Source organism: Pongo pygmaeus, chromosome 2 (assembly GCF_028885625.2).
Source record: "Pongo pygmaeus isolate AG05252 chromosome 2, NHGRI_mPonPyg2-v2.0_pri, whole genome shotgun sequence".
NCBI lineage: Eukaryota > Metazoa > Chordata > Mammalia > Primates > Hominidae > Pongo > Pongo pygmaeus.
The window spans coordinates 102,449,931-102,476,507 of NC_085930.1; the positions used below are offsets into that span (position 1 = coordinate 102,449,931).

General features: G+C 40.8%; 1 protein-coding gene across 10 annotated transcripts in view; it reads right to left on the minus strand.

Moving 5' to 3' along the window:
• The window catches only part of DOCK3 (dedicator of cytokinesis 3), a 739,703-nt gene that overhangs the window by 244,369 nt on the left and 468,757 nt on the right, over positions 1-26,577 (minus strand). For all 10 annotated transcript variants that reach the window (XM_054483639.1, XM_054483636.2, XM_054483638.2 and 7 more), the window contains exon 10: positions 9,037-9,118. In XM_054483639.1, coding sequence (XP_054339614.1) covers positions 9,037-9,118 — 82 coding nt within the window. The remainder of the gene's footprint in view (positions 1-9,036; positions 9,119-26,577) is intronic.

Sequence of the window (26,577 nt, forward strand, 5' to 3'; positions counted from 1 at the left end):
TGCCAAATAATGTGACTTTAATGTGGCTCTGAAGTGTGCTGAGTAACCTTGTAATCTGCTCCGTTTGTATGATTCCCTTTTCCCTATTCTAACGTAAGCTAACAGGTCAGCATCAACCATAGTTGTGGCTACATTTTCTTGCATTTACTCTGAGACTTTGCAGCATATACATCAATCTAGGAAACTCCTTTAGCTCATAGGAGGAACTCAAGTCTCAGACAACGAGAAAACAGGTCCCACCTATATAATTTCATAGAGCTTAAAGTAAAACATAAAAATCCTGGCTAAGATAATCTTGTTCAGAAATCTTGTGTGCTTTGTAAAAAATCCTCAAATCATGTTTTGGACCTTTTTAAAAAATCCAGGGCAGGGCTGGGCTGGGTACAGTGACTCATACCTGTAATCCCAGCACTTTGGGAGGCCAAGGTGGGAGGGTTGTTTGAGGCCAGCAGTTCAAGACCAGCCTGGGCAAAATAGCAAGACGCCATCTCTTAAAAAAAAAAATTAGCCAAGCATGGTGTGCGCCTATAGCCCCACTACTCAGGAGACTGAGGCAGGAGGATCGCTTAGAGCCCAAAGGTTCAAGGTTTTTATGTGAGCTATGATCAGGCCACTGCACTGAAGCCTGGGCCACAGAGTGAGACCCTGACTGCAAAAATAAAAAATAAAAATAAATAAATTCAGGGCTGCACTACAAACAGAATTATGGAAGTATTAATAGTATATTTAGCACCCTGTGCCTTCCCATTGTGGCAGAACAAGAGCACATCATGCATGTTATGTGCAATAAAGTTGGAGCTATAGCTTTGGCCTCTGGGCTTATATGGATAATTAAAATGCTAAATGAAAATTTTGATTTACTGTAATTACATTCAAATACCACCCTAATTAAGTTCATTTTTCAAAAGACAAAGACTGTACTCATCATATTCAAGAATTCAAAGACAGTACATGCACGCAGCTCTGTTCCCACAAATCCAAGAAACAAGGAATCAACAATTTCTCCTGATGCTTTACCAGGTAATATCAGAGAATCAGAATTTAGAAAAACCTCCTAAGTTTACTGAGACATTCTAGAAGGTGGGTGTCTCTTACTAATTCTGTTTCAGAAAGGAAGTCCACAAAACCACCTCAGTGTTCAGGAACTCTCCCTTCAGAAGCTCTCAGCCAATAGACTAACCTAAATCCCATTTACTACAATTTAGATTCTTTCTTTCATTCTTTTCCAATTGAAGACAGAGTGCTGATCTTCCCAGACTAAGCCATCTTAACTCCCTAAACCACCATCATGGGTCTGCTTTTCCTGTTCTTTCTCCTTGCATTATCTCCTAAGCCTTTACAGCTAAGCTCAAAGAGGGACAAAATATTATTTTAGCTTAGCTAGATTTATAAATCTTTCCATACATCTGGGGCATTATCAATAAAAGCTATCCCTGTGAAAGTGGTTTCTGATTCTGCAGTAACATCATTTGATGTTTTGAAAGATAAAGTTGCAGTAAATGAACTAAAAAGTGAGGTGAACAAATATAACTGTATCTTTTACAGAAAGTCACATATCAGATCTCCAAATAAATCCCATTTGCATTTAAGAGGTCCAATGTAATCTTTACAACGTCTGTCCCCTGTCAATCACACACCATAAGCAAGGTCAGTGACACTGTGAAACTATCACAATACGTTTTGATGTATCTCAGGATCACTGAAACAGATCAAAGAATCCATAATAATCAAAACTGGTTTAAAATTGTGACACAGTCTTGTTTTCTTCTACAGCAAATAAATTAACTCAAATAAACACCACTGGATAGTTTTTAACAAGGTAAAAGCAAATTATTAAATCAGAATAAACTTGAAGAACACACATGGCAAGGTGGGATTGTGAGGTTTGGTATTTTCTAATCAGCAGATTTCCAAACCTTTTCTAAGTTGACTGGTCCATGGTTGTACAGACCATGAACAACAGTATGGCTTTTCAGAAAAAACTGAAGTTCAGAAAATACTGAAGTACAGAAACAAGGGGATTCCGTTCCAAGATAGCTGAATAGGAACAGCTCCGGTCTGCAGCTCCCAGCATGATCGACACAGAAGACGGTAATTTCTGCATTTCCAACTGAGGTGCCTGGTTCATCTCATTGGGACTGGTTGGACAGTGGGTACAGCCCAAGGAGAGCAAGCCGAAGCAGGGCGGGGCATCGCCTCACCTGCGAAGTGCAATGGGTTGGGGGATTTCCCTTTCCTAGCCAAGGGAAGCCATGACAGACCGTACCTGGAAAATCGGGACACTCTCGCCCAAATAATGCACTTTTACAACGGTCTTAGCAAATGGCACACCAGGAGATTATATCCTGTGCCTGGGATATCCTGGACGGGTCCCATGCCCATAGAGCCTTGCTCACTGCTAGCGCAGCAGTCTAAGATCGACCTGCGAGGCAGCAGCATAGCAGGGGAGGGGCATCCGCCATTGCTGAGGCTTGAGTAGGTAAACAAAGCGGCTGGGGAAGCTCGAACAGGGCAGAGCCCACCGCAGCTCTGCAAGGCCTGCTGCCTCTGTAGACCCCACCTAGGGGGGCAGGGCATAGCTGAACAAAAGGCAGCAGAAACTTCTGCAGACTTAAACGTCCCTGTCTGACAGCTCTGAAGAGAGCAGTGGTTCTCCCAGCATGGTGTTTGAACTCTGAGAATGGACAGACTGCCTCCTCAAGTGGGTCCCTGACCCTCGTGTAGCCTAACTGGGAGACACCTCCCAGTAGAGGCTGACTGACACCTCATACAGGTGGGTGCCCCTCTGAGGCGAAGCCTCCAGAGGAAGGATCAGGCAGCAATATATGCTGTTCTGCAGCCTCCGCTGGTGATACTCAGGCAAACAGCGTCTGGAATGGACCTCCAGCAAACCCCAACAGACCTGCAGCTGAGGGACGCGACTGTTAGAAGGAAAACTAACAAACAGAAAGGAATAGCATCAACATCAACAAAAAGAACATCAACACCAAAACCCCATCTGTAGGTCACCAGCATAAAATACCAAAGTTAGATAAAATCACAAAGATGGGGAGAAGCCAGAGCAGAAAAGCTGAAAATTCTAAAAACCAGAGCACCTCTTCTCCTCCAAAGGATTACAGCTCCTCACCAGCAATGGAACAAAGCAGGACGGAGAATGACTTTGATGAGTTGACAGAAGTAGGCTTCAGAAGGTCGGTAATAACAAACTTCTCTGAGCTAAAGGAGGATCTTCAAACCCATCTCAAAGAAGCTAAAAACTTTGAAAAAAGATTTGACGAATGGCTAACTAGAATACACAGTGTAGAGAAGACCTTAAATGACCTGATGGAGCTGAAAACCATGGCTTGAGAGCTACATGACACATGCACAAGCTTCAATAGCCAATTTGATCAAGTGGAAGAAAGGGTATCAGTGATTGAAGATCAAATTAATGAAATAAAGCGAGAAGAGAAGTTTACAGAAAAAAAAAGTAAAAATAAACAAACAAAGCCTCCAAGAAATATGGGACTATGTGAAAAGACCAAATCTACGTTTGATTGGTGTACCTGAAAGTGACGGGGAGAATGGAACCAAGTTGGAAAACACTCTTCAGGATATTATCCAGGAGAACTTCCCCAACCTAGCAAGGCAGGCCAACATTCACATTCAGGAAATACAGAGAACGCCGCAAAGATACTCCTTGAGAAGAGCAACTCCAAGACACATAATTGTCAGATTCACCAAAGTTGAAATGAAGGAAAAAATGTTAAGGGCAGCCAGAGAGAAAAGTCAGGTTACCCACAAAGGGAAGCCCATCAGACTAACAGCGGATCTATCAGCAGAAACTCTATAAGCAGAAGAGAGTGGGGGCCACTATTGAACATTCTTAAAGAAATGAATTTTCAACCCAGAAATTCATATTCAGCCAAACTAAGCTTCATAAGTGAAGGAGAAATAAAATCCTTTATAGACAAGCAAATGCTGAGAGATTTTGTCACCACCAGGCCTGCCTTACAAGAGTTCCTGAAGGAAGCACTAAACATGGAAAGGAACAACCGGTACCAGCCACTGCAAAAACATGCCAAATTGTAAAGACAATCGACGCTAGGAAGAAACTGCATCAATTAATGGGCAACATAACCAGCTAACATCAAAATGATAAGATCAAATATCTACCTATAACCTTCTGTCTCGTTGATCTGTCTAATATTGACAGTGGGGTGTTTTTATCTACCTTTGGTCTTTGATGCTGGTGACCTACAGATAGGGTTTTGGTGTGGATGTCCTTTTTGTTGATGTTGATGCTATTCCTTTCTGTTTGTTAGTTTTCCTTCTAACAGTCAGGTCCCTCAGGTCACACATAACAATATTAACCTTAAATGTAAATGGGCTAAATGCCCCAATTAAAAGACACAGACTGGCAAATTGGACAAAGAGTCAAGACCCATCAGTGTGCTGTATTCAGGAGACCCATCTCATGTGCAGAGACATACATAGGCTCAAAATAAAGGGATGGAGGAAGATCTACCAAGCAAATGGAAAGCAAAAAAAAAGCAGGGGTTGCGATCCTAGTCTCTGATAAAACAGACTTTAAGCTAATAAAGATCAAAAGAGACAAAGAAGGGCATTACATAATGGTAAAGGGATCAATTCAACAAGAAGAGCTAAGAAGCACCAAGATTCATAAAGCAAGTCCTTAGAGACCTACAAAGAGACTTAGACACCCACACAATAATAATGGGAGACTTTAACACCCCACTGTCAACATTAGACACATCAACGAGACAGAAGGCTAACAAGGACATCCAGGAATTGAACTCAGCTCTGCACCAAGTGGACCTAATAGACATCTACAGAACTCTCCACCCCAAATCAACAGAATACACATTATTCTCAGCACCACATCACACTTATTCCAAAATTGAACACATGGTTGGAAGTAAAGCACTCCTCAGCAAATGTAAAAGAACATAAATCACAATAAACTGTCTCTCAGACCACAATGCAATCAAACTAGAACTCAGGATTAAGAAGCTCACTCAAAACTGCTCAACTACATGGAAACTGAACAACCTGCTCCTGAATGACTACTGGGTTAATAACTAAATGAAGGCAGAAATAAAGATATTCTTTGAAACCAATGAGAACAAAGACACAATGTACCAGAACCTTTGGGACACATTCAAAGCAGTATGTAGAGGGAAATGTATAGCACTAAATGCCCACAAGAGAAAGCAGGAAAGATCTAAAATTGACACCCTAACATCACAATTAAAAGAACTAGAAAAGCAAGAGCAAACACATTCAAAAGCTAGCAGAAGGCAAGAAATAACTGAGATCAGAGCAGAACTGAAGGAGATATAGACACAAAAAACCCTTCAAAAAATCAATGAATCCAGGAGCTGTTTTTTTGAAAAGATCAACAAAATTGATAAACTGCTAGCAAGACTAATAAAGAAGACAAGAGAGAAGAAACAAATAGACATAATAAAAAATGAAAAAGGGGATATCACCACCGATCCTACAGAAATACAAACTACCATCAGAGAATACTATAAACACCTCTATGCAAATAAACTAGAAAATCTAGAAGAAATGGATAAATTCCTGGACACATACACCCTCCCAAGACTAAACCAGGAAGAAGTTGAATCCCTGAATAGATGAATAACAGGTTCTAAAATTGAGGCAATAGTTAATAGCCTACCAACCAAAAAAAGTCCAGGACCGACGGGTTCACAGCTGAATTCTACCAGAGGTACAAAGAGGAGCTGGTACCATTCCTTCTGAAACTATTCCAATTAACAGAAAAAGAGGGAATCCTCCCTAACTCATTTTATGAGGCCAGCATCATCCTGATACCAAAGCCTGGCAGAGACACAACAACAAAAAAGAGATTTTTAGACCAATATACCTGATGAACATCGATGCAAAGATCCTCAATAAAATACTGGCAAACCGAATCCAGCAGCACATCAAAAAGCCTATCCACTACGATCAAGTTGGCTTCATCCCTGGGATGCAAGGCTGGTTCAACATACACAAATCAATAAATGTAATTCATCACATAAACAGAACCAATGACAAAAACCACGATTATCTCAATAGATGCAGAAAAGGCCTTTGACAAAATTCAGCAGCCCTTCATGCTAAAAATTCTCAATAAACTAGGTATTGATGGAACATACCTCAAAATAATAGGAGCTATTTAGGACAAACCCACAGCCAATATCATACTGAATGGGCAAAAACTGGAAGCATTCCCGTTGAAAACTGGCACAAGACAGGGATGCCCTCTCTCACCACTGCTATTCAATGTAGTGTTGGAAGCTCTGGCTAGGGCAATCAGGCAAGAGAAAGAAATAAAGGGTACTGAATTAGGAAAAGAGGAAGTCAAATTGTCCCTGTTTGCAGACGACATGATTGATATTTAGAAAACCCCATTGTCTCAGCCCAAAATCTCCTTCAGCTGATAAGCAACTTCAGCAAAGTTTCAGGACACAAAATCAATGTGCAAAAATCACAAGCATTCCTATACACCAGTAACAGACAGAGAGCCAAATCATGAGTGAACTCCCATTCACAATTGCTACAAAGAGAATAAAATACCTAGGAATACAACTTACAAGGGATGTGAAGGACTCTTCAAGGAAACTACAAACCACTGCTCAACAAAATAAAAGAGGACACAAACAAATGGAAGAATATTCCATGCTAATGGATAGGAAGAATCCGTATCGTGAAAATGGCCATATTGCCCAAGGTAATTTATAGATTCAATGCCATCCCCATCAAGCTACCAATGACTTTCTTCACAGAATTGGAAAAAACTACTTTAAAGTTCATATGGAATCAAAAAAGAACCCACATTGCCCAGACAATCCTAAGCCAAAAGAACAAAGCTGGAGGCATCACAGTACCTGACTTCAAACTATACTACAAGGCTACAGTAACCAAAACAGCACGGTACTGGTACCAAAACAGAGGTATAGACCGATGGAACAGAACAGAGGCCTCAGAAATAACACCACACATTTACAATTATCTGATCTTTGACAAACCTGACAAAAACAAGCAATGGGGAAAGGATTCCCTATTTAATAAATGGTGCTGGGAAAACTGGCTAGCCATATGTAGAAAGCTGAAACTGGATCCCTTCCTTAGACCTTATACAAAAATTAATTCAAGATGGATTAAGGACTTAAATGTTAGACCTAAAACCATTAAAAATCCTAGAAGAAAACCCAGGCAGTACCATTCAGGACATAGGCATGGGCAAGGACTTCATGACTAAAACACCAAAAGCAATGGCAACAAAAGCCAAAATTGACAAATGGGATCTAATTAAACTAAAGAGCTTCTGCACAGCAAAAGAAACTGCCATCAGAGTGAACAGGCAACCTACAGAATGGGAGAAAATTTCTGTAATTTACCCATCTGACAAAGGGCTAATATCCAGAATCTACAAAGAAATTAAACAAATTTACAAGAGTAAAAACAAAGAATCCCATCAAAAACTTGGCAAAGGATATGAACAGACACTTCTCAAAAGAAGACATTTATGCAGCTAACAGACACATGAAAGAATGCTCATCACTGGTCATCAGAGAAATGCAAATCAAAACCGCAATGAGATACCATCTCACGCTAGTTAGAATGGCAATCATTAAAAAGTCAGGAAGCAACAGGTGCTGGAGAGGATGTGGAGAAATAGGAACGCTTTTACACTGTTGGTGGGAGTGTAAACTAGTTCAACCATTGTGGAAGATAGTGTGGCGATTCCTCAAGGATCTAGAACTAGAAATACCATTTGACCCTGTGATCCCATTACTGGGTATATACCCAAAAGATTATAAATCATGCTACTATTAAGACACATGGAGATGTATGTTTATTGAGGCACTATTCACAATAGCAAAGACTCAGAACCAACCCAAATGTCCACCAATTACAGACTGGATAAAGAAAATGTGGCACATATACACCATGGAATACTATGCAGCCATAAAAAAGAATGATTTCATGTCCTTTGCAGGCACATGGATGAAGTTGGAAACCATCATTCTAAGCAAACTACCACAAAGACAGAAAACCAAACACTGCATGTTCTCACTGATAAGTGGGACTTGAACAATGAGAACACTTGGACATAGGGCGGGGAACATCACACACGGGGGCCTGTTGTGGGGTGGGGTCGGGGGGAGGGATAGCATTAGGAGAAATACCTAATGTAAATCACGAGTTAATGGGTACAGCAAACCAACATGGCACATGTATACCTATGTAACAAACCTGCATGTTGTGCACATGTACCCTAGAACTTAAAGTATATATATAAAGAAAAGTACAGATCACAGTAGGAAAAGATCCCCCATTTAGTATTTGGAAGAGGACTATTTAGTTTGTCTTGCTGTATAAGAACTCACTAACAAACTACAAAGCTGTAAACTTGGTGGATACCTTTAAAATAAATTATGCATCAGAAATTATACAGCTCAGAGAAATTCCTAGTGGCCTTGGATAAGAACAGTAAGAAAGACCTATGTCAGATTTTTTTTTTTTTTTTTTTTTTGAGACAGGGTCTGGCCTCACTTTTTCACCTAGGCTGGAGTGCAGTGGTGCGACCTTGGCTCACTGCAGCTTCAACCTCCTGGGCTCAGGCGGTCCTCTCGCCTCACATCCCCAAGTAGCTGTGACTACAGACACACGCCACACCCGGCTAATTTTTGAATTTTTTCTACAGATTGGGTTTTGGCATGTTGTCCAGGCTAGTTCTGTCAGATTTTAAGTGTCTATTATATGAAATAGCTTATAAAATCTGTATCAGTAAAAGGTACTTGATTATATTTCATTAATAAAAATTAAGTTTAAAACTGTATATAATTTCAGTTTTCTATAAATATTTCATTAAAACCTAATAGAAACATAAATCAAGTCCTATTCTCCCCAGTGTATGTGGAAATAAGACTAAATGCTTGTTTCCAGGGTGACAATATCCACATAGCAGGCCACTGGTTAGAGTCAACAGCAAAGAAGGAAAAGAGAATTTGTACATACTGTAAAAAGGGCACACATTCGTTCTATCTTCTCTGGGTTCCTTGGCCCACCATTCTTGTTCAGTCTTACCAGAAACCGTTCACTGAAATGTAGGAAAGAAAGATACAGAGAAATGTGAGTAACACACTCCAGAACAAAGAAAAAGGGCAGATATGGAAAAACACTAAACATATTTACATAACAGCTTGCAGTGACAAGCAAGGCCAAAAACACACGTCTAGTGGCAGGACACCCTCTTTTTTCCTGCCAAGTAACATACAAAGGAAACTACAAACTGCCTGATAGGTGCTTCTGTTTATTTGCTGATTGTAGCTGTGTGTTTTATCTGTTTGAAGGTGTGTGCTCCCTGAGGGCAGTAAGGAGGACTGTATCTTATATTTCTCCCAGATATTCCCAAAACACCAGCATGATGCGAAATCCATAACAAGCATATACATTCTTTGATGTGAGCACTCAGATCATCATAAAACCATTCATCATATTAGATCCGAAAGAATCTACATTACCAAATTTACATCTTCTATATCAGAAGTCCCCAACCCCGGGCTGAAGACTGCTACGGGCCTGTGGCCTGTGAGGAACTGGGCGGCACAGCAGGTGAGCAGCAGGTGGACAAGCATTACCACCTGAGCTCTGCCTCCTGTCAGATCAGCAGTGGCATTAGATTTTCATAGGAGCACAAACCCTATTGTGAACTTCACGTGGAGGGATATAGGTTGTATGCTCCTTATGAGAATCTAACTAATGCCTGATGATCTAAGGTAGAACAGCTTCATCCCAAAACCATCCCACACCACCACCTCCACCCATCAGTCTATGGAAAAATTGGCTTCCATGAAATTGGTCACTGGTGCCAAAAACATTGGGGAGTGCTGTTTTATATAACTCTTGAGAATCACTTTAGGGCAGCAGTGTCCAATCTTTTGGCTACCCTGGGTCGCATTGGAAGAAGAACTGTCTTGGGCCACACATAAAATACACTAACACTAATGGTAGCTGATGAGCTAAAACATAAAAATAAAAATAAAAAAAACTCACGATGTTTTAAGAAAGTTTATGAATTTGTGTTGGGCTGCATTCAAAGCCATTGTGGGCTGCATGCAGCCTGTGGACCACAAGTTGGACAAGCTTGCTTTAGGTCTTAAAAAATGTTACAGCAATTTATAAAAACTTTGGTGGAAATTCAAAAAGAAATGATGTGTTATAGCTAAAGCTACAATCAGAATTTAATAGAGCCACTAAATATTTTATTCTCCAAATAATATACGTAATTTCAGGAAGAAATTACAAATACTGGACTAGAAAACCTTAGAAACAGTGTTTGCAACATTTGGAGAAATGTCTCTTTACTCTCGCATCTCCTTCCTGCCCCTGCGCAGAATCTCATTCCCACCTTTTTATCCGACGATTCACTACCAACTGGAAAGGAAAACTGTGCCATGGTGAAGACAAAGTATGTGATTCCAAAAGTAACTTACTTATTTTGTGCCTCCAGTCATGTACTCATGGAATATATGTAGTATCAGTTTAGTTTGTTCATGTATTCATTTGATCAGTCTACAAATTGTTATTAAGTTCTGTGTGCTTGGCATGTGAATATAAATGTGAACAAGACATATACAAGGTACTTTTTCCTCATACAGCTATGGTCCTGGTAGGCAGTTAGATATGCAGAAATGAATCTCAGAAAGATTTGGGTCAGATAAAAATTTGAGATTCTTCATCCAGGGAACACATGGGAATAAGCAGGGAACATGCAAAGAACAAAGAGAAAAGGGGCTGTGGTCAGATTGCTGAGGGACAATGACATTTAAGAAATGGGTAGAAGAAAAACTATCAAAGTAGACACGTGGGACAAATGGAAAAACAGAAGAAAAATATGAAGGATGGTAAGATGTTGCACTAGTCAAGTGAAGAGAGTGTCTGAAAGAGGAGGGAGGGGTCAACAAGGTCCAAGACCATTGAGAGTCACATGTAACAAGGACAAAACTCTCGAACACAGATCACTGGTGATTCTGGCAAGAACTGTTTTAATGAAATGGTAGAGAAAGATGCCAGTGTGAGGAGTAAGAAAGAAATGATGAAGCACAGTCTAGACCACACTTTAAAGAATGGTTGTGAAGAGGTGGAAGTGATGCATTTTTAGTTAAATGGGCATGTGGGGTTGAGGGAGTCTTTGTTAAAATATGGGATAACCCACATATACACAGTCAATTAATTTCAAATAAAGGTATCAAGGGGGGGGGTGTATAGCACGTTCAGCAAATGGTGCTGAACAATCCATATGAAAAAAACTAAGCCTTGACCCTTGTTTATAAAAATTAACTTGAATGTATCACAGGCTCAAATACAAGAGCTAAAACTATAAAAGAAGACAACTCAGTGAAAAATGAAGACAAGTATCTTATATATCTTGTTCACATTTGTTTCCACATTTAGCACATAGTAGAAAACTTTCTGTGGCCAGAGATTATTAAGCAAGTATCACAAATCACAACAAAATGATAAATCAGACTTTACAGAAATTAAAAGCTTCCTTTTTAAAAGATACTGGTGAGAAAATGAAAGGACAAGCTACAGACTGAGAGAAAATAATCACAAAACATTCACCTAAGAAAAAATTGTATTGACAACATATAAAATGTCCAATAAGAATAAACATTCAAATAAAAAATGGACACAAGATTTGAACAGACCCTTCATCAAAGGATGTGCAGAGATGGCAAATAAGCACAAGAAAATATCATTAATCATTAGAGAAATGCAAATTAAAAACACAGTGAGGGCTGGGTGCGGTGGCTCACACTTGTAATCCCAGCACTTTGGGAGGATGAGACAGGTAGATCTCCTGAGGTCAGGAGTTCGAGACCAGTCTGGCCAACATAGTGAAACCCTGTCTCTACTAAAAATACAAAAATTAGCCAGGCATGGTGGCGGGTGCCTGTAATCCCAGCTACTCGGGAGGCTGATTCAGAAGAATCGCTTGAACCCAGGGGACGGAGGCTGCAGTGGGCCTAGATCGCGCCACTGCACTCCAGCCTCGGCAAAAGAGCAAAACTCCATCACACACACACACACACACACACACACACACACACACACACACACACACACACACACACACACACACACACACACACACACACACACACACACACACACACACACACACACACACACACACACACACACACACACACACACACACACACACACACACACACACACACACACACACACACACACACACACACACACCAGAAAACAAAAAAACGCAGTAAGATACCACTACACACCTACTAGAATAGCTATAATTAAAGAAAGAATATACCAGCCGGGCACAGTGGCTCACGCCTGTAATCCCAGCACTTTGAGAGGCCGAGGCGGGCAGATCACATGAGGTCAGGAGTTCAAGACCAGCCTGGCCAACATGGTGAAACCTTGTCTCTACTAAAAACACAAAAGTTAGCCGGGCATGGTGGCCTGTGCCTGTAATCCTAGCTGCTCTGGAGGCCGAAGCAGGAGAATCGCTTGAACCCGGGAGGCAGAGGTTGCAGTGAGCTGAGATTGTACCATTGCACTCCAGCCTGGGCAACAAGAGAGAAACTCTGTCTCAAAAAAAAAAAAAAAAAGGAAGAATGAATATACCAAAGGTTGGTAAGAATGTCAAGTAACTAGAACTAAACCTCTCATAAACTGTTGGTAAGAATGCAAAATGGTACATCCACTTTGGAAAACAGCTTGACAATTTCTTATAAACATATACATACTAAATGACCCAGTAATTCTCCTCATATGTGTTTACTCAGGAGAAATGAAAAAATTTACCCAAAAATGTATATATAAATATTTATAGCAGCATTATCCACAATGGCCAAAACATGTAAGAACCCAAATATCCATCAGGGGGATAAATGAATAATCTACATAATAGAGTATCATTTCACAATTTATAAAACAAACTACTGGGATGTATAATAATATGGATGAATCTCAAAAGCATTATACTAAATGAAAAAACTCAATGAAAAAAGGCCATAGGCTCTGTGTCTCCATTTATGTTGCATTCTGGAAAAGACAAAACTATAGGAACAGAAATCAAATCAGTTGCTAGGGCTGGGGAAGAAGGGTAGGGACTGACTGCAAAGGTACATGAGGGAACTTTTTGAGAGTGATGAAATGTTCTATTTCTTGACTGTGGTGATGGTTTCACAACTATATACATTTGTCAGGACTCACTGAACTATGCATTATAAAGGGTGAATTTCACTGTGTATAAATTACATTTTAAAAACCTGACTCAAAAAAAGATGGGATACACCTAAGAAAATTTATATCTAATGGGACAACGCTTATAGAAGGAGAACTACTGAAGACACAGGATATAACTGGTAAAGGAAAATCACTGAGTAGGTGAAGAGGGATAGAATCCAGGAAAGAGTGAAGAAGGAAACAATAGGTGTAGATACAAATAAGCTGTGGTTTTATTAACAGTGTAGATACAAATAAGTTGTGAGTTTTATCACAGACAGGAAATAAAAAACAGTAAAGTAGAAAAAAAAACACTTCCAAAAATAACAGAAAAAAATTCTCAAGACCATTTAAGAGAAAATGTAATGGGGAAAGGTAGAAAAGACAGCTGTGACACAGACAAGTGAAAAAGTGGCAAAAACATAGAGTCAAGGCAATTCTCTCCCCAAAGTATCTTCAATCTTTATAAAGCTTGCCATCTCCTTTGCTGCCACTAGTTTTGGCCATTACTTGACTAACTTGGATTATTATAACAGCTTCCCAGCTCTACTTCTGTTTTTGCCTCTCTAAAAGCCATTCTTGGAGAGACTGATCCTTTTAAAATACGAATCAGATCATATCTTTTCCCAGCTTAAAACCTTTTCATGCTGTCAACTGATTTTTTACAAGGGTGTTAAGACAACTCAGTGGAGAAAAGAATAGTATTTCAACAAACAGTGTTGGGACAAGTAGATATTCACATGCAAAGGAATGAAGCTGGATTTTTATTTCACACCATATATAAAAATTAAGTAAAAATGAATCATAGATCTACATGTAAGAGCTAAAACTACAAAATTCTTAGTAGAAAATATAGGTATAAATTCTCATGACCTTGAATTAAGTAATGATTTCTTAGGTAGGAAGGACACCAACAGCACAAGCAACAACAAAAAAAGGGACTTCATTACAGTAAAAAACTATTGTGCATCAAAAGACACCATCAACAAAGCAACAAACAAGCCACAGAATGGGCAAAAATATTTATAAATCATATACAGATAAGGGACTTGTACCTATAATATATAAAGTTCTCTTAAAATTCAATAATAAAAAGACAATTCAAAAGTGGGTAACTTGAATAGATATTTCTCCAAAGAAAATACACAAATGGCAAATAAACATATGAAAAGATGTTCAGCATCATTAGTCATCAGGGAATGGCAAATCAAAAGCACAATGAGGGTACCACTTCACCCCTCTAGAATGGCTTTATTCAAAATGATAGATAATCGTAAGTGCTGACAAGGAAATGGAGAAATTGGAACCATTATACACAGCTGAAGGGAATGCAAAATGGTACTGCCACTTTGGAAAAACAGTCTGGAAGTTCCTCAAAAGGTTAGCATAGTAACCATATGACCCAGAAATTCTACTCCTAGGTATATATCCAAGAGAAATAAAAACATATGGTTGCACAAAAATTTGTACATGAATGTTCATAGCATTATTAATAATAGCCAGAAGGTGAAAACAACCAAAATACCCACTGACAAGTGGATAAATAAAATGTGGTAGATATAGCCAAATAACAAAATATTATTCAGCCATAAAAGTAATGAAGTATTGACACATACTAAAATGTTGATGAACCTTGAAAACAATACTCTAAGTAATGGAAGCCAATCACATAAGACCACACACTGTATGATTCCATTTTTATGAAATGTCTACAATAGGCAAATCTACAGAGACTGAAAATAGATTAGTGTTTGCCTAGAGCTGGGGGTTTGGAGGAAATGGAGTGACTATTAAATGGTATGGGATTTCTTTTTGAGTTGATGATACTGTTCTAAGATGGACTGTGGAAATGGTTGCCTAACTCTAATATAATAAAAGCCACTGAACTGTACCCTTTGAATGGGTAAACTCTATAGTATGTGAATTATATTACATAAAGCTGTTACAGAAAACAAACAACAAACTTTTTCGTGGTTTACTCTCACTCTCAGATAACACGTAAACTCTCCAAGATCTGCATGGCCTTGTGTGAAACACTTGACTCGGCATATCTTACAGCCCCATCTCATCTCACATGAGCCTTTCTTGCTTATTCTCCACACACACACTGGTGTCCTAGATACAAGTTTCTTGAACATGCCAAGCTCATTCTTGCCTTCAGACCTTTGTGCATGTTGTTTTCTCTGGAATGCTGTTCTTTCAGCCCAAGTGGCTGGCTCACTGCCATCCTTCAGATCTTAGCCTAAATGCCAGTTTCCTAGAGAAGCCAACTTTGATATGTTGGCAAGAGCAGTACTCCTTTACCCCTTCCCATTACTTACTCACTTTTTTACAGCATGTAGCACAAACTAATTATTTTCTTTCTTTGTTTATTGTCTTTCTCTTACACAAGAGAATAAAATCCCAAGGATAAGGACATTTGTTCCCCCTCTGTACCTCTAGTACTTCTAAGAGCCTAACCCGATAACAGGTGCTCAATAAATGTTGAATGGAAAAAGGTGGAAATTTCCTGAAGAACTGCTGTGTGGTATGTGGAAGTTTGCTAATGAGGGTCACCATAAAATGGATGGGTACATCACCATCACACTATGCAGAAACATCCATGAGCCAGGAGGGAGCAAATGAGATAGCACAAATCAACCTTCTAATTTGGTGACAAAGGACCAACAAGCATCAAGTATGTTGTGACAGACACAGTCCCCCAGATGCTCACTAAATCCATGTTTTCTGTTTCTTCTTGGGTACACAGCTAGGGTATACATCTTAGCCCCCCCATTGCAGTTGAGTGGAGCCATGTGACTGAATTCTAGACACCAAAATGTGAATGAATGTGATGTGTGCAATTTCTAGGCTTAGTCCTAAAAACTTCTTATATATGTGCCTTCATGCTTTTTCCCCTTCTAGAGACCTGGAGTGGAGATGACCCCTAGTACAACCTCGGTGCTATGTATTGATGATGGCAGATTATCCATTAGTCTTGGTCCCTAAATAAATGTGTGGATGAAGGCTATCTTACTAGCTGCAAATTCACCCACCCAGGGCTGTTATAAAAGCAAGAAAATACACTTTTATTGTGTTAGAACCATAATATATTTTTTGTTACAGAAGTTGATCTAACTAATATGTATACCATGCACATAACAATCCCCAATTATCTGATAATGTGATCATATGTCTTCACAGATACATGAGTATAAAAGTAGGTTTCAGGAAATTTATGTCTTTCAAAGAGATTTTCAAGAGAATCTATCATAACTTCTGTACTATTCTTCAGAAGGAAAACATACAGTTGTTCTCATCCTCACATTAGATGCTCTGTGAATCTCTCAAAAGCAGACACCTCCCCAACAGGCTGCTTTTTGGAGCTGCCCATAGCAGGGTACTATTTGGAGGGACTTACACCAAGGTCTTGTCCAAAGTTAAAATGGTAGATGAAGCAAATATCTAGGTAAATAGGCTTGCTGGCTCTATCAGAACATAGGAACTTCTCTTTTTCTCCTCAATAATGAAAGGAAGCCCTTAAGTTTAGTTCTCACAGTGCCAACCTGAGCTTTACATTTCCTCAAGACTTTCATACTCTAGTTTCACCTGGTCTTTTTGACAATTTTTAACACTCAAAATAACTGTTTTTTTCACTTCAGAGGGCTTTGGGCATACATATAATTATTTAATTTATCTATCACACCTGTTTATATACCCATTTATTTATATATTTTGCTAGCTTCTATAATGGGTATGATAAATAAATGCTGCTTTCCATTAATATTCAAACTATTTGAAGACAAATAATCTATCCAATGTTCCCATGATTTGTCAATAGCTGTTTTACAAAAAAAGTGGCAAAATATTGTTGGGAAATACTGTATTGAACACAGACAGGTTTCTACCCTCTAGGACTTTTCAGAGGCTTAAAATGGTGGTATATGTTTTAAGAACTAAGGGGACAGGTGACATTTTACCCCACAACCCACTTTTGTGTAAGGCAATGGAGTCTGTAGAAACATAGTTGGATAAATGCTGATTGAATCTACTTGGCAACTAGAGCAAGAGCAAGTACTCGTATTCTTCAAAGGTGTAACAGAAACTGTGGCCAAGAGAGTCAAATTTACTCATGAGATTTCATAAACACTCACACCTCTATATGAGTAATTCTTTCTCTTCAATATGAATGAGAAACCATCTTTCTAAGTTACTATCTGATCTCTGATTTCAAGAGAAAAAGAGATGGTTAATTCTTACTCTTCAGTAAGCAATATTACAAGACAACTACTCTACCTTTAGTTGTTTTTATGATGATGAACTATAGACATATAGCATATGAAGTTACATTAATTTCATATTATTGATCAAGTTCTTACAAATGAATCCCATAATTTCAATCTGTGACAAGTCTAATGGTGTCTTAATTTTAAGATAACTACCTTTTTTGAGATTTATAATTCTTGGATGTCACTGCTTTTTGTACATGCCTTCATTGATGGCAATTCATGCATCCCTTCAACAAATGTTTGGTGACTGCCAATGAGGTACCAGCCCATGCCAGGCACTAAGGCAGAGACGAGTTTCTTATCCTCAATGAGGGTACATCCTAAAGACTCTGTTTTGGAAACGGAAGCAGTTTTCTCAAATAAATTTAGAGGAATTCTCCCAACTTTTTCAATTTAATCTTTATGTTCCTCATTTGGTCCTCCATGAATATGGATGTCAACTGCTTAGCATCTCTCTCATGATAACCTGCCAGGTGCTTGAAAATAAGCAAGTAGCCCCAAGGTTATACTACACTGTATGACCCAACAGAGTAGGAAATATCTAATATCCCCTCATAGATTCATTTTCCAATTTAGATCACTTGGCTTTATTTCTCAAATTCTTTAAGTTTTCCCACTTCATTTTAAAGCACAGAAAGCAGAAATACACAAAAAAAGGGGTTTTATAAAGGCAAATGATGGCTCAGGGCTATGGTTTCCAAATTTATTTTTACTGTCAGCTTTTCTCTTCTTTTCAACAGAACCTTACTCTGTTCACCAACATATAAAAAATTAAGAAGCAGATTTTCTTGGGTTGAATCAGAGGTGATGGTTTCAGGAAAGGGGGATAATGCAGGAATCCTCCATAGTTAGGCCTCCACTCTGACCATCGGTTCTCCTTGAGACACTTCAGGACTCCAAGTAACATTTTTGTAACTACTGGTATAATGCAAGGGTTCTTTCTAGCCTTCTTCTTTCCCTTTTATTCTTTCAACAAACATTCACTAACTTCTATCATTTTGCAGAAACTGAGCTAAATGCTGAGGCTATAGAAATGAAATAATTCCTGTCCTCAAGTCTGGTGGAACAGAGACACACATAAACCAAAAATTGCACCACGATGTGAAAATGCTATAATTGCATAGAAAGGGGCTGACAAGGCTGGGCACGGTGGCTCATGCCTGTAACTCCAGCACTTTGGGAGGCCAAGGCGGGTGGATCACAAGGTCAGGAGATCAAGACCATACTAGCTAACAAGGTGAAACCCCGTCTCTACTAAAAATACAAAAAAAAAAAAAAAAAAAAAAATTAGCCGGGCGTGTTGGTGGGTGCCTATAGTCCCAACTACTCGGGAGGCTGAGGCAGGAGAATGGTGTGACCTGGGAGGCAGAGCTTGCAGTGAGCCGAGATCGTGCCACTGCACTCCAGCCTGGGCGACAGAGCGAGACTCCATCTTAAAAAAAAAAAAAGGGGGGTGGGGGGCGCCAACAAACTACTGGATTGAGGGTAGGCTGTCTGAAGGAGGTACTGGAACAAGTTCTTGAAAGACTGCAAGGCTTTTGCCACTTGGTAAGGGGTAATTAGAGATGAAGAAAAAGGTATTCCATGAGGAGAGAGTGCAAAGTGCAGACTTTCTAAAGGATGATGTAGCTTATTGTATGGGGAAGCTCAGAGCATGAGTTAAGAGGGTCCTAGAGGCTGCATGCAATGGCTCACACCTGTAATCCTAGCACTTTGGGAGACCAAGGCAGGAGGATCACTTGAGCCCAGGAGTTCAAGAATAGCTTTGGAAATATGGCAAGATCCTGTCTCTACAAAAAATTAAGTATTAGCTGGACATGATGGTATACATTTATAGCCCTGGTGACTCAGGAGGCTGAAGTGGGATGATTGCTTTGAGCCTGCTGACATCAAGGCTGCATGCAGCCTTGCACTCCCAGCCTGGGCAACAGAGCGAGACCCTGTCTCCAAAAAAATAAAAATAAAAATAAAATAAAAAAGAAAGTACTGGATAGCTGGCCAGAGGTGCCATGCAACACAGTGTGGATTATTTACGTGTGAAGAATTTCCAAATTTGACCATTAGTAGTTCCTGGCAGCTTACTTAAAATGGAAACATCCTGGGCCAAACCCAAGATCATCTGGATCAGAATCTCTAGAGGAAAGGATTCCTGGAGATGGTCCAGGAATCTATAATTTTAAGGACTTCAACTGGTGTTAGGGTTAGCAAGTTTGAAAAACCCTATTGTGGGCCTTAGAGAGGCTCTGAAAGTTCAAACTTGAGAAGCAGCATGATCCCCTAAGTGTTTAGACTGAGCATTTGGGCTACAATGCAGAAGCCAGGTTGGTAACATAGAAAGTACTCGAGAGAGACAACAGGAGTAGCCCAGGCAAGCTATGACACAGTCTTGAAACTGAGGAGAGGTGAATAGATGTGAGATATATTTAGGAGACACAGCTGACCAGATTTAGCAGTTGACTGGATGTGGTTGTATCAACCAGAGAAGATATAAAGGAAGATTATATAAATTTTGGGTGTACATACTGAATTCGAGGTCTCTGTGGAACACATATGTGAACAGAAAACAGGCAGCTAAAAACCCATGTCTGAAAGTCAGAGAAAATATGTGAGAGGGAGATACAGCTCTGGTATTAATTATTTTGCTGTAGTAGCTGCAACAGCAGCCACTGAGTGAGTGTTTTTTTGTGCACCAGGCATTGTTTTAAGTATTTCTTTTCTTGCCTAATTGCTCTTGATCTTTACAACAGGTATTTTACCTCTGAAGAAACTGAGAGTTGGAGAGGCAAAGTTCCTGGCTTGAGATGAAAAAGTAGAGAGTAGTAAAGTTGAAATTCAAATCTGGAAAGGTTTGAACTCAAAGCCCATGCTTTATCTGTTATTTCCTCTCATGAAATAAGTACTGAAAAAAAAGTTTTGGGGTGTGGAAAGTTCGGTTCCATGGGAAAATATACCTGGGAAATGCTGCAGGCCACATCTTGCTCCAGAAATGAAGAGTGTCTGTGTGGCATAGACTCCTAGAGGTGCTGCATGAAAGAAACCTATCTCCAGGATTCCTATTACCTACATGTACTCTGACTCTTGCAACTACAAAGTCTATGCCATGTACCCACTCCAGTTCTTCTGGAGGCACAAAGTTTGTTTGAAGTTCATGACATTCCCACCAAAGAGACATAGATAATGATTTGCTTGATTAAGAACAAGCAGAAACTTGAATGGCAAATAATCCCAGAAAACTGGCTTTTTCCATTTTGTCTAAAACAGACACATGAGTAAATCTGCTGTTACATATTCTCAAGTAATTATAAAAACATTTTTGTAATTATACAGCCCCTATCAGGTCTTCAGAAAACAGAACTACCATTTCACCCAGCAATCCATTGCTGAGTATATACCCAAAGGAATATAAATCATTCTACCATAAAGACACATGCAGGCATATGTTCATTGCAGCACTATTCACAATAGCAAACACAGGGAATCAACCTAAATGCCCATCAATGGTAGACTGGATAAAGAAAATGTGGTATATACACACCATGGACTACTATGCAGCCATGAAAAAGAACAAGATCCTGTCCTTTGCAGGAACATGGATGGAGCTGGAAGCCATCATTCTTAGCAAACTAACACAGAAACAGAAAACCAAACACTACATGTTCTCACTTATAAGTGGGAACTAAATGATGAGAACACATGAACATAAAGAGGAGAACAATAGACACTGGGGCCCACTGAGGGTGAGGGTGGGAGGAGGGAGATGAGTAGAAAAAATAACTATTAGGTACTAGGCTTAGTACCTGGGTGATGAAAGAACATTCTAACACCTCTGAAGTTCCTTCTCAATCCTGCACCCTTCCCTCTTAGTGGGCCCAAATCAATAAATTCGACCTGACCCAACTCTATGTTTCTTCCACCATTATCCCACACCCTTAATAGCCATTCCCATGCCTGTTCTCCAGATTTCTGTTTGTATAAATTAGACCCAGCAATCCCATTACTGGGTATATACCCAAAGGATTATAAATCACGCTACTATAAAGACACATGCACATGTATGTTTATTGTGGCACTATTCACAATAGCAAAGACTTGGAACCAACCCAAATGTCCGTCAATGATAGACTGGATTAAGAAAATGTGGCACATATACACCATAGAATACTATGCAGCCATAAAAAAGGATGAGTTCATGTCCTTTGTAGGGACATGGATGACGCTGGAAACCATCATTCTCAGCGAACTATCGCAAGGACAGAAAACCAAACACTGCATGTTCTTGCTCATAGGTGCGAATTGAGCAATGAGAACACTTGGACACAGGGTGGGGAACATCACACACTGGGGCCTGTCATGGGGTGGTGGGAGGGGGGAGGGATAGCATTAGGAGGAATACCTAATGTAAATGACGAGCTGATGGGTGCAGCACACCAACATGGCACATGTATACATATGTAACAAACCTACACATTGTGCACATGTACCCTAGAACTTAAAGTATAATAATAATAATAATAATAATAAAGAAAACTCAAGCAGTTCTTTTCAAGCGTAGTGCACCTTCTCATGGGTCACACTCTCAGCCTCACCTCTAGGGACCTGCCAGGACCTTAGTCTAGTTATAGCTCTAGAAGCAAACAGGGGTGTTGGGGGTGGGTCCTGAGGAAAATCAACATTATCCTGCCTGGCAACTGCCTCAGGGGAGGCCATCAGTGTTGTCTCAGGCAGCACAGCATTTATCTCCTCAAAGGTGGAAAGGCTGATGGCAGCTTGGGTTGGGGAGGGGATGCTGACATGACTGGGGATGGGGACGGTGTTCTTTCTGGCAAAAGAGGTTCATCAGAGTTCACAAACTCAGTGTCCCCAGCTTCATCAGGGTCCTCCCACACGTCCCTATTCCAAGTTGCAGGGTCCCATTACTTTCCAATAAATGCCCTCACTTTAACAGTAGATACCTGGCAAGGCTGTGCATGCATCTTTCAATGCAGAACAGCCACTCGCATGATAAGAGCTTGTGTCTGTTTTTCCGCAATTCCAGCTCTTTCTCTACAGGAACATAATGAAGCTGGTTGGTCGCTCCTAAGTTTGGTGGACAAAGTGATTAAAGAAAATGATGAACTTAGGGATTCTATCTCCCAGCTTCAGAAGCAGATATGGAGCCTCAAATCTGCTACGATTGCCCTGAGTGACAGTCTTATCTCCTGAGGCAGTTGCCAGGCAAGATAATGTTGATTCTCCTCAGGACCCACCCCAACTCCCCTGTTTGCTTCTAGACTTATAACTAGGCTAAAGTCCCAGCGGGCCCCTAGAGGTGAGGTTGAGAGTGTGACTCATAAGGAGGTGTGCTACACTTGAAAAGAACTGCTTGAGTTTTCTAATTTATATAAACAGAAATCTGGAGAACAGGATGGGAATGGATATTAAGGGTATGGGACAATGGTGGAAGAAACAGAGTTGGGTCAGACTGAATTTATTGATTTGGGCCCACTAAGTAGGGACTCTGCATTTAATGTTTCAGCTTGGGGAGTTAAAAAAGGTTCTAATAGTTTATTTGGTTAGCTGAAATATGGATTAAAAGATGGTCCACTGTGAGAGAGCTGGAAATGCCTGATCTCCCTTGGTTTAATGTAAACGAAGGGATCCAAAGGCTTAGGGAGATTGGGATGGTGGAGTGGATTAGTCACTTTAGACCTACTCATCCCAGCTGGGAGGGTCCAGAAAATATACCCTTGACCAATGCCTTGCAAAATAGATTTGTGAGGGCAACACCTGCATTTTGAAGATGCCCTATAATTTGAAGAGCCCTGTAACTGCTCTTTTCTGTATGCCAGATCTAACAGTGGGAACCACAGTCACTCAACTACAAAATTTAAATACAATGGAAATAACTGGATCCCAGGGTGGCAGGGGCCAGGTGGCAGCACTCAACTGTCAAAGGCAAAATGGGCCTACCATAATGGACAGCGGAGGCAAAGCGGCAATCAGAATAGTCTGACTCATGTAGAGCTCTGGCACTGGCTAAGTAATCATGGTGTTCCTAGAGGTTAAGTTGATAGGAAGCCTACTGCATTCCTACTTAATTTATACAAGCAGAAAATTTCTAGGTTGAATGGACAAAAGACTAATTTGAATTATAAAAACAGAGAATCATGGCCCCGAATCAATTTCCAGACTTGAACCAGTTTACAGATCTAGAACCCCTTGAATGAAGGGAGGCCAGGTACCCCCAAAGAAGGACCCCACTACATTACCAACAATTTATGCAGTGATTCTTTCTCCTATCCGTCCCCAAGGAGACCTCCGGCCTTTTACCAAGGTAACTGTGCACTGGGGAAAGAGAAATGATGAGGCATTTCGGGGACTACTAGACACTGGCTCTGAGGTGATGTGGATTCCAGGGGACCCAAAATGTCATTGTGGCCCTCCAGTTAACGCAGGGGCTTATGGAAGTCAGATAATTAATGGAGTTTTAGCTCAGGTCTGACTTACAGTGGGTCGCCTGACTGAGCCTGTGGTCATTTCCCCATTGCCCGAATGCACAATTGGCATAGACATATTTAGCAGCTGGCAGAACCCCCACATTGGCTCCCTGACTGGCAGGGTGAGGGCTATTATGGTGGGAAAGGCCAGATGGAAGCCATTAGAGTGGCCTCTACCTAGATGAATAGTAAACTAAAAAACTGTTGTGCCCAGGTGCAGTGGCTCATGCCTATAATCCCAGCAGTTTGAGAGGCCGAGGTGGGTGGATTGCCTGAGCTCAGAAGTTTGAGACCAGCCTGGGCAACACCGTGAAACCCCATCTCTACTAAAGTACAAAATATTAGCCAGGTGTGGTGGCGCGCACTTGTAGTCCCAACTACTCGGGAGGCTGAGGCATGAGAATTGCTTAAGCTTAGGAGACAGAGGTTGCAGTGAACTGAGATCACTCCACTGCACTCCAGCTTGGGCTACAGAGAGGGACTCTGTCTCAAAACAAACAAACAAACAAACAAACAAACATACAAAAAACCAATATTGCATCCTTGGAGGGATTACAGAGATTAGTGCCACCATCAAGGACTTGAAAGATGTACGGGTGGTGATTCCCATCACATCCCCATTCAACTCTCCCATTTAGCCTGTGTAGAAGACAGATGGATCTTGAAGAATGACAGTGCATTATCGTAAGCTTAACCAAGTGGTGACTCCAATTGCAGCTGCTTTACCAGATGTGGTTTCATTGCTTGAGCAAATTAACACATCTCCTGGTACCTGGTATGCAGCCATTGACTTTGCAAATGCCTTTTCCTCCATTCCAGTCCATAAGGCCCACCAGAAGCAATCTGCTTTCAGCTGGCAAGGCCAACAATATATCTTTACTGTCCTACCTCAGGGGTATATCAACTCTCTGGCTTTGTGTCATAATCTTATTTGGAGAGACCTTCATCACTTTTCACTTCCGCAAGATATCACACTGGTCCATTACATTGATGACCATTATGCTGCTTAGATCCAGTGAGCAAGAAATAGCAAACATGCTGGACTTATTGTGAGACATTTGTGTGCCAGAGGATGGGAAATAAATCTGACAAAATTCAGGGAACTTGCACCTCAGTAAAATTTCTAGGAGTCCAGTGGTGTGGGGCTTGTCGAGATATTCCTTCCAAGGTGAAGTATAAGTTGCTGCATTTGGGCCCTCCTACAACTAAGAAAGAGACACAATGCCCAGTGGGCCTACTTGGATTTTGGAGGCAACATATTCCTCATTTGGGTGTGTTACTCCGGCACATTTATCAAGTGACCTGACAGTTTTAAGTGGGGTCCAGAACAGGAGAAGGCTCTGCAACAGAACCAGGCTGCTGTGAAAGGTGCTCTGCCACTTGGGCCATATGACTCAGCAGATCCAATGGTGCTTGAGGTGTCAGTGGCAGATAGGGATGCTGTTTGGAGCCTTTGGCAGGCCTCCTTAGGTGAATCATAGCGGACGCCTTTAGGATTCTGGAGCACGGCCCTGCCATCTTCTGCAGATAACTACTGTCCTTTTGAGAGACAGCTCTTGGCCTGTTACTGGGCTTTGGTGGAAACTGAACGTTTGACTATGGGTTAAGTCACCATGCGACCTCAATGGCCTATCATGAGCTGGGTGCTTTCTGACCCATTAGCCATAAAGGGGATCATACACAGCAGCATTACATCATCAAATGGAAGTGGAATATACATGATCCGGCTTGAGCAGGTCTTGAAGGCACGAATAAGTTACATGAGGAAATGGTTCAAATGCCCATGGTCTCCACTCCTGCCACCCTGCCTTCTCTCCCCTAGCCTGCACTGATGGCCTCATGGGGAGTGCCCTAGGATCAGTCGACAGAGGAAGAGAAAACTAGGGCCTGGTTCACAGGTGGCTCTGCGCGATATGCAGGCATCACCTGAAAGTGGACAGCTGCAGCACTACAACCCCTTTCTAGGACATCCCTGTAGGACAGCAGTGAAGGGAAATTTTCCCAGTGGGCAGAACTTCAAGTAGTGCACCTGGTTGTGCACTTTGTATGGAAGGATAAATGGCCAGATGTGCGATTATATACTAATTCATGGGCTGTAGTCAATGGTTTGGCTGGATGGTCAGGGACTTGGAAGAAGCATGATTGGAAAATGGTTGAAAAAGAAATCTGGGGAAGAGGTATGTTGATGGACCTCTCTGAGTAGTCAGAAACTGTGAAGATATTTGTATCCCATGTGAATGCTCACCAACAGGTGACCTCAGTAGAGGAGGATTTTAATAATCAAGTAGATAGGATGACCCATTCTGTGGACACCACTCAGCCTCTTTCCCCAGCCACCCCCGTCATCACACAATGGACCCATGAACAAGGCGGCCATGGTGGCAGGGATGGAGGTTACGCTTGGGCTTAGCAACATGGACTTCCACTCACCAAGGCTAACCTGGCTACGGCCATTGCTGAGTGCCCAATTTGCCAGCAGCAGAGACCAACACTGAGCCCTCGATATGGCACCATTCCTCAAGGTGATCAGCCAGCTGTGGCAGGTT